This window comes from Oryzias melastigma, linkage group LG1 (assembly GCF_002922805.2).
Source record: "Oryzias melastigma strain HK-1 linkage group LG1, ASM292280v2, whole genome shotgun sequence".
Taxonomy (NCBI): domain Eukaryota; kingdom Metazoa; phylum Chordata; class Actinopteri; order Beloniformes; family Adrianichthyidae; genus Oryzias; species Oryzias melastigma.
In genome coordinates, this window is record NC_050512.1 from 16280765 (window position 1) to 16289984 (window position 9220).

General features: G+C 40.2%; 2 protein-coding genes across 3 annotated transcripts in view; one reads left to right on the top strand and one right to left on the bottom strand.

Annotated features, from left to right (window-relative positions):
* Positions 1–5032, top strand: part of spag5 (sperm associated antigen 5) — an 11812-nt gene extending 6780 nt beyond the window's left edge. For both annotated transcript variants that reach the window (XM_024289411.2, XM_024289410.2), the window contains exons 16-25: positions 1134–1267; positions 1653–1821; positions 2271–2394; positions 2541–2769; positions 3832–3964; positions 4054–4134; positions 4221–4370; positions 4510–4584; positions 4692–4772; positions 4865–5032. In XM_024289411.2, coding sequence (XP_024145179.1) covers positions 1134–1267; positions 1653–1821; positions 2271–2394; positions 2541–2769; positions 3832–3964; positions 4054–4134; positions 4221–4370; positions 4510–4584; positions 4692–4772; positions 4865–4936 — 1248 coding nt within the window. In that variant the 3' untranslated portion in view covers positions 4937–5032. The remainder of the gene's footprint in view (positions 1–1133; positions 1268–1652; positions 1822–2270; positions 2395–2540; positions 2770–3831; positions 3965–4053; positions 4135–4220; positions 4371–4509; positions 4585–4691; positions 4773–4864) is intronic.
* A 963-nt stretch (positions 5033–5995) lies between these two features.
* foxe1 (forkhead box E1) lies at positions 5996–7868 on the bottom strand. The gene has a single exon (XM_024289420.2). The coding sequence runs from the start codon at positions 7521–7523 to the stop codon at positions 6459–6461; it is 1065 nt and encodes a 354-aa protein (XP_024145188.1). The 5' UTR covers positions 7524–7868; the 3' UTR covers positions 5996–6458.
* Positions 7869–9220: the final 1352 nt, after the last annotated feature.

Below are 9220 nucleotides of genomic sequence, written 5' to 3' on the forward strand. Positions count from 1 at the left end.
CTCGTTTTCAGAAATTCCCTGCTTCTTCAGGGTTCTTCTTCACGGGGTCTCCAGAAATCTTTAAAGCATTGAATCGATGGAAATATACCTTAAAAAGCTTTTAAAAAAGTCTTGATAAATTTTGATATCTGAGCCTTAAAAATTATGCCGTTTGAAACTTTTAACATTTCTTGTGAAAAATGTCATTTTTTGACCAAAATTATTTTTGGTTAAATATTGGAAATAATCAGCAGCAAAACAAGTCATTATGCATGAATGCTGACCCCCGCTTAAAAAAAAAAAAAAAAAAAGAGTGCGTTAAGGGATCAAGTCACAGACCACAAATGACAAGATGCTTAAAGAAATTAAATTAAAGAAAAAAAAGGGGCTGAGAAATTGGTCTTAATTTTTGAAATGATTAAAAGGCACAATATCAATTAATTAAAAGGTACTTGATCTAAAACGAATGGCACTAAACTTATGCAATATGCATAGCCTTAAAATGGTTTTAAAAAGTTTTAAACTGAACTTCAAGAAACTTGTAGGAACCCTGTCTTGCAGATCAATGAAAAGAGCTTTTTAGTTCAGTTTATGGATTTTCACACATTTGGAATCTGCTGTTGTGTTCGTGTGAAGGTGTAACTTGGCAAATTCATCCATTAAATCCCTTTACTAATGACGTCAGTGTAAGTTTAACCCCCACTGATTCTGATTTAATTTAACTTATTTTCAGTGTTTCCAGTGATCTTTTAATTATGATTATCCTGTTTTAGCCCCTAAAAAACCTGTGTTGATTTCTAGGAAATAAATTCTGCAGAGCGGCAGTAGTTTATTAGAAATTGAGCTTGAGTTGTGACAGGAACACTGGAGCAGAGTAAGCCAATCCCCCTTCCCCTCCCTGTTTCTGAAACTTTTGGCCCACCCAGTTAATTTTCCATATCACAAGTGAGCTCTTTTTTTCAAACTAATTTTTTTTCGTTTGCTCCGGATTCACAACGATTTGAATAAAGACTCAGAAATGGAATTGTGAGCCTCATTTCCTTATTTATATAATCGCGTCTTAATTTTGTTATTCGCTCACTTGTTTTTTTTTTCTGATGGCAGCAGTTGAATGATGCTTTTTATGTTGAAACTGCCTTCGTCGTGCGTTTCAGTTTCTGGAGATGGAGAATGTTCTGCTGCGGGAGCAGGTGGCCGAGAGCGAAAGTCTGCTCAGGACTAACACGCAAAGTCTGTGGGAGAGAAACATCCAGTGTGAGGACCTGAGGGGAGAAGTTGGAAAACTTCAGTAAGTTAAGCTAACTTTTATTTGAAAAAAAACAAGTGTTTGGATTTCATTTATATATTATTGCATCCCATTATTAGGCACTTTTACCATCTACAGCTACATTTTTTTGTACAATTTAATGACTTTTTTTAAAGCAGAATGTGTAAACCGTGCAAATGAGTTCCTGATATGACATGCTATCTTTCAGATAATTTAACCCTGTAGTTATTTGTGTTTTTTAATTCAATTTATAGCTGCACAAACATTTATTTATTTATTTTAAACGCAAAGAATCGAAATTTAGGGGTGTTTTGCGTTGTGAAATAAAGGCGAATCCTGATTTATATGTGTCTATATTTTTGTCTTAAATTGCTGTTTTGACTCAGTCAATGATTGTGTGTTCCAGGACGGAGAACCAACAACTGCATGATCAAATCATGGTGTCAAAATCTGCAGCCAATTCAGTCCGGCAGGAATTTGAGGAGAAAATGGCCCAAGCCGTCACCGAAATCACTTTGTTGCACCACACGCTGCGAGGTGTGACCAATGAGCTGCACGCTGCCCTCAGCAACCAGGTAAATGAGTTTAGAAAAAAAATAAGTGAATTTCAGTCATGGAGGAGATAGTCTGAACATCATGTATGAAAAATCCCACCTGGTTTTTTTGGGAGGCGGTCCCACAGCATTATTTATTTGTTGAGATTGCTGCCTCTGTGAAAACCTGATGAACGTCAGATAGCTCAGAGATGGATGGATTTGAAAGAAATGCCCCTTAATCTTGGTTTTATTTAGATTTTTTTAAGACGAGCTGACAGTCAATGCTCTTATATTATCCAAACACTCAGCTTTAATCAAGCTAGCTTTCAGTATCAAACCCAAAGAGTCACGTTTGGAGAGGTTTCTGCAGAAATCTATTGATTTATTATTAAAAAAAATAGTAAAAGTAGTTATTTTTAAATTCTTGTCAAATGTAGTAACCTGTGAAAACGAGTTCTACATGGCTGCGTTTTTTTGTATTTTAACAGAACCGAGAGCCTCAGAAGAACATTGAGCCCGGCCCCCCCTCCAGCTCTTTTGTCAGCAGCATCATGGGAGCGCTAACAGCCGAGCAACAGATCGACACCAGAACGGAGCAACCTGCTGGATCAGGTGATTCATTGATCCTCAGCCACATTGATACAGTGATGCCCAGTTAAGTCTGTATCTTTGTTATAAGGCATTTATTGATTTATTAGTTAAAGAGCTTAAAAACATAAATGTTAAGAGACTGAAATTATTTTCCTTTTTTTCCTCAGAGTCGTCAGACAAACCCGATTCCAATGGTGAAGCTTTTTTCAGCGAGACCAGCGCCTTCACTCGTGTTGGAACACGCAAGCAGAGCACGAAGGCAGAGGAGGAGGAGGAGCAGAGCAGTGTGGCTGACCTTCTGTCGGGTCTGGGCTGCACCGTCGCAGAGCTCGCCGCCGCGCTCAAGTCGGTCCTGGAACAAAAAGATGCTCTGCTGGAGGAGCTGCAGAGGAGGATGTAAGTTAAAGCAACCAAACACAAATGGAAACCATTGACTGTATATAGAGAACTGGACAGAGCTATAGAAAATGGCGTACCTCATTCAAATTTGCATTTAAATTTTGTCACCATTTTCCCACGATACGGACACCGCCATTTGAAACCAGTCGACAGTGATTGGTCCGAGTCAGTCTGAGTTTCTATGGCAACTGCTGCCAATCATAAGTGATACTCGGGAGAAGCTGTCAATCAAGAGTTTAAGGTGGGGGCCAGCGGGCACCACATGCTTTTACTGAGGCATCTAATTCGTCATTTTATAACTTGCATAAGTGCAATAAATAACAAACTATCGTGAAAAAGAATTAACAAGAAGATGTTAAGAAAAATTTATCTGAACTAGAATGGTCATTCTGACCAACAGAATGACTAAGTAATAATTGTTTATTTCTCATTAGAAGTCTATGGGATTCTTGGAGCCAGCAGGTACTTCCTATTTGGTACATGTGGGGGGAGGGGTTACTCTGTCCAGTTCTTATTTACAGCCAATGATGGAGATGGGACATTATTCATTCATTAAGATCACTTAAATCAGTTCGAAAATAGTTTACAAATTGACATTTGGTTTTATTTTCTATTCAGTGTGATTAAAATAATATTAATTAACTAAAATCTCTTTTTTTCCTGTTATGAAAAACATTTTGTTCACATAGTAGAACAAATGTGGTTCTTTTTATTAATGAAGCTTGCAATTTTTTACTTTAATTGCTAAATTTTTGGCCTAAAAAATGATAAAATAACTTTTTTTTTAACGACATAAGTTTAAAAAAAATGAAATGTAGTAGAGAATAAAGATTAAGTCACCATTATTTTAAAAATGTTAAAAATGTTTTCTTCTTTTTTTCAAATGTATAACCTCATTAATAGATTTGTTTAACCCAATTATCTGAAAAAAACCCCCAAAACATTATCATCATCATGAATATTTAGATTAGAAAAGCAAATTATAATGTACAAAAGTTTTATTTATGTATTTTAGCATTGAAATGTATTTTTTAAGAAGTATAAAATGTGTTATTCCAGTTGCAGCCTGCAGGTGGAGCAACAGACTACAGCCAACAAGCATGAAGCTGAAGTTCTGGAGCTCACGCTTCAGCTGGGCCGGCTCAATAACTTGGTTGAAAAGGGAAACCAGGCTCTGCAGCAGAAAGCTCAGGTGAAATTCTGACTTTACCTTTTTATGGAGGTTGGTGCAAAAGGTGGATGTATTTAAAGTGTTTTAATAAGCACTTTTCAATTTCATAGGATGAGAAAACTTTAAATAAGCTGGTGGCAGATGTTCAAGAGGCCCAGGAAATTCTCAGCAAACATAAGAACGACAATAACGTAAGGAAGTGAAACATTTAAAACTCATTCTCATCTGCTGTCCAGATATTTCTAATGTTTGTTTCGGATTTCGAAATTCCTCCCAGGAGCTGCGAAGGGACGTCACCGAGCTACGGCGCTCTCTCCAGGAGTCCAGGGTTGAGAGTCAGTTCCTGCGAGAGGAGCTGAAGAAGGCAGGAGGCCAGTCGTCTTACCCAGCACATTACATGGAAGAGAAGATCCAGTTATTGAAAGAGGTCTGGGACTACTTTCTTTAAGAAAGTAGAACTTATTCTGTGCTTTTCCAAAGCAGTTTTTCCCCAATTTTCAAACATATTCCTTATAAAACTTGTGAATTTGAATCATTTTTTTTTTTATACGTCGTGTGACGTTCAGGTGGAAAGACTGAAGGTGAGACTTCAGGAAGCCGATCAGGCTCGAGGGAAACTCCTCGAAAGAGCAAAGAGACACGTAAGTTCAACTTTTTGATTGTTCTCCTCTTTTATTATCTTTTATAAAAGAATGTGAAAAAGCCCTTTAAGTGATCTGGGATGTTTTTATTCTACTGCCCCTCACAGCAAATCATCCATCAAACTAACCAGCAAAAAAGCGAGAACGAGCTTCAGATATTGAACAGCATGATCAATAAAGTCAGAGAGGTGAGAGATCCGACCGTTTTCTTTTTAACCCTGCGAATCCCTTTTGTCAGTTGAATAATTTTATTTGCTCTCTTTTTTTCTTCTTCGTGCAGACGCTCCTGTCTTTGCCAGATGTTGTGCAGAAATGTGACCAGCTCCGACAGCTGGCTGAATACATCGGCTGATTTGTTTATGACTTTGATCTGTTCGGATTATTTATAGTGAACCTTTCATGTGTGTTATATTTAGTTTCAATAAAGTTATTTGTTTTTGTCTCCAAATGTGTTTTTTGGGGTTTTTACTTTGTAGGATTTTTCTACCTGTATATGCGTAAAATCTATAACAGTAGAAAAACATGAAGATTTAGGCTTTTTATTTATTTTTTTGGTGGCAAAGTGGAATTGGAAGGAATCGCTCCAAATCCTGAGTCACAGATGGATGTTTATCTCCAGAGTTGGTGTTATTTTCTTGAATGAGGTCATTGCTAAAGCTAGCAGAATCACTAGATGCATCAAAACATGACATGTCAGCTTAGTCAAACATTTAAGGACGCTTAAATTCTCAGTTTTAAGGTTAGGCGTTGCAGATTTGCCACAGCTAAATGCTAACTACCTATTACAACCTAATATGATCATTTTCTCAAATATCACATTTTTTGTTACTAAAACTTAATTTGACCCTTAGTTAATTCTTTATTTTTCTTTTAACAATATTTCACGTTTGTTTTCCTGTTCAGGGATTTTTTATATTTAATTTTTTTCCAACAATATGTTGTCTGCTCACTGAGCAACATTATCAGTTTTTTCCTGAATAAATGTGTTATCCTTTGCAGTTAGTGTTGCCCCAAAAGGAAAATCATTAAGTTCTAAATATTTGATGTAATGTTTAATTTAAAAGATAAATTTAACAATGAAGAGGTTCAAAAAAAAAAGCTCCTGTTTTCTCAATGTCAAACATCTAAACTGTAGACATAGGGTTTCAAACTATTGCTTTATCTTTAGGGGGATGAAATTTCATTTTCTCTTATTAGTGGATCGTGTGCACGGACGCCCTGGCGTGATAATTGATGCCGGTCACAGTCACTGCAAACACCGGTGCTCCAGACGGCACTTCAAAGCTTTAAAAGTAAGAGAAACCCCCCTCCACTCTTATTAGGCTTTTATTTTGAAATAAAAAGATCACTCCCTTCAGGCTGTGATACAGTATTGTTACCAAATGACTGAAAACGCAATGACGGCTGAAACCTTTTTTTTGTTTGTTTTTGAACATTTTATTTACAGAGGGGCCTTTCATGCTTTTCATAAAACCAGTGATCTCCACACAAGCTGCTCACGGTTAAGTTTGGACCACAATAATTTATATAAACATCACAAAATGTGCCATTTCCACTAAGAAGAAGTACCGTCAATATTTAATTTGCACATTCAAGTCACAAAAAAAAAAAAAAACAGTAAAAACCTGCAACCTCGCGTCTACTTTACATGTAAGTGGCGTCCTCGTGCCGGGAGGGCGCTTTGACATTTCAAACCAGACATTTTTTCAGCTGTAATTTTGTCATCAGTGCTGACGATGAGCTCTAGCGTTAATGCAGGGAAGTCACAGTTGGTTTATCATCTTATGAAATCAATGGATGCTGGTACGCCTGGCTCATTTCACAGCCTCTAGAGTCTGTGATGGTCTAAAACTTACACTGACTTTCTCTGTAGCTTAAATTGCAGACACAAACCGCTCCATGTTCCCTGTGTAAGAGGGGTGTCTTAAGTATCCCCCAGAATTGGTGACCGGACCTGGACTGTTGTACTGGGAGAAGGAGCCTAGCTGCACTGGGGAGACCCTCCCATAGTGGTCCATGGTCTCTGCAGGCCCGTGGATCCGGCCAGCTGGTGCATAGCTCTGTGTCGGGCCCTGTCCGTAGGAGCTCTGGTGGTGATGCGAATGGCTGCTCGGCCCAGAGAAGTATCCTGGGTGTGCCGTGGAGCGGGGCGCCACCGTGCCCCCGCATGCCTGACCTTGAAAGCCCGGAGCGCCTAGGCCACAGGGGGTTGATCCGTTGGCGAGTCCCTCGGGACTGAAGGTCCGACTGGGCTGCTGCATCACCTCTGCCCCCTGACTGGCCAGCATGCTGGCAGCAGATGGGTGCCCTATGATGTTGTTGATGCTGAACATGCGGGTCTGGCCGTGAGCAAACCCAGGCGGGGACGGAGAGGGGTAGTAGGCAGAGGGCAGCTGCTGCCCATAGCTGGGGCTGACAGTCATGTTGGGGTAGTTGGAGTACGCAGCTGACCTGGGGATCTGGACGGGGGGGAATACCGGCGTGTCGTGGACGTAAGAGGCATAGGTGCTGAGGTCGCAGCGCTTAAACCTCTTCCTGCGCCTCAGAAAGCTGCCGCTCTCAAACATGTCCTCTGCGTTGGGGTCCAGGGCCCAGTAGTTGCCCTTTCCAGGCCGTCCCGGCTCACGGGGGATCTTGATGAAGCAGTCGTTGAGCGTCAAGTTGTGGCGGATGGAGTTTTGCCACTTCTTTGAGTTGTCTCTGTAGAAGGGGAAGCGCTCTGTGATGAACTTATAGATGCCTCCTAGTGTCAGCTTGCGGTCAGGGGAATTAGCTATAGCCATGGAGATGAGAGCGATGTAGCTGTAGGGGGGTTTTCCTCGTTGGAGGGGTCTCTTCCTCCTTCGACCTCTCGGCTGCTCCTCTGTCTGTGGTGGAGGGTCAGAGGACGCCAAGACGCCGTCTGACTGAGAGTCCTTTTCAACCTTGACCACTGGCATTGTGGAAGGATGAACAAATGTGTCCTCAGAAGAGCGAATCTTAAAATTGATCTCAGTAACAGTTCCTATGTCTAAAAGGAACTAAACAAGGTCCCGAATAACAAAAATAGATAAGACATCTACCCATCAATCTCTTCCTAACAAGTTTTTTCTCAGTTTTTGACAACTCACAGACTTCGAGTCCTGAAAATGTTCTTCCAAAAAACGAAGTTGAGCTTTTCAGAGTAAAGTTTCATGAACCGTTGATCCTCCTTCGGCTATGTCCCATTGTTTGCTGTCAGCTTAGGTTGAAGAGTTGAGCTGTGAACGCACCATTTGCAGTGCTTAAGGTGTGAGAGCCAGTGACTCACTCAGTTACCTGAAGAGAGTATTACCTGCCGGAGAGCTCCGCCTCCAAGAGCATCACATGCTCCCTGCATACCTCTCCTTTTATAAAGCTCAGGTTTGTTAAAATTATTGGTTAGGACATTTTATTATATATATTAAAACAAATATAGTGGCCTTTTTTTAAATTCCACTAAATTGTACCTAAGAAAATGTTTTCAGTTTGTAACAAACTTAGAATAAAAGTTTTTTGTAATCATAAATCTCCAAACATTTTTTTTTTGCAGCCGTAAATAGCCGGAACTGTTTCCTCTTTTTATTCAAATTTTTCTTTAAAGCTGACCTCAGTTTATTTTAAAAAGTCTGAAATGGTCTATGTTGTTTTGACGTTTAGCACTAAAACACCTCTTTAGTGGTAACTTAACCTACGGGTTGTTTTTCTATCTTGCTTCCTTGTTTGTTTTGTGCCAGTGGTTGGACAAGCCAGCTGTGTTAAGAGATGTAAATGTTGTCCAGACAAAGGCTCTCCTGTGATTTCAGCATGCAAAATACAGACCAGGGCGCAATCTGAACCTGAAACTGGAGGGGAGAGACGGCTGACCATATCTTGACCAGTGAATGGTCGTGCCGGTGGAGAAAAGTTGCAGCGCCGTAAACCATCTCTTCCTTGCAAATCAATTCCTAGACTGTCACCGGACTCTGCGGTTTGAGGTGGTGGCGATCCCGTGTGCAGTTCTGGTGGTTTTGAAGTCCGAGAGCGGGGTTCACCCACCTTAAGCTTTTAACCAAACAGAGCAAAAGCCAGCAGCACACTCCCACTACTCAACAGCGGAATGGGCTCAGGCTGCCGGCATGTGTCAGAGCGAAAGACCGAGAGAGCTGGTTTGCTTAGACAAACAGCCTGATGAAAAGTTAATTCCTCTAGGAAGGTCTGGGGAGCTTTTGGAGCTGCAGCACCCTGTTCTGGGCCTGGATGACTGGGTGTGGTATGTGACAAGACGAGGGAAACGATGAAATCCAAACTAGTTTGGTTCTGTTGCAAGAATATTTCACACTTTGTGTACTTGGAGAAAGGATAAAAAGACCTGTAGAGAAAAAGAAAGTGTTTTATGGGGCCATTTTAGGTTTTCTTTTAGTGCAACTCATTCAATTTGTTATTCATCTCAAATTGAATTATGTTAAAAGTTGTGTTTCAGAGATGAATTTCACCTGAAAATCACTATAATTATGCAAAAAAAGGTCTGTTTGTTGTTTGGACATAGATGCTCAGAGGAAAAAACTCCCAAATAAATGTTAGATTCCTACAACAAACAACTAAAGCTTGTTCTAGCGCAGGGGTCTGTGACCTTTAATAATAAAAGAGCCATTTGGGC

Bases quoted from the DNA above. Each gene is read 5' to 3' on its own strand.
- foxe1 (XM_024289420.2), bottom strand. From the start codon at position 7,523: ATGCCAGTGGTCAAGGTTGAAAAGGACTCTCAGTCAGACGGCGTCTTG.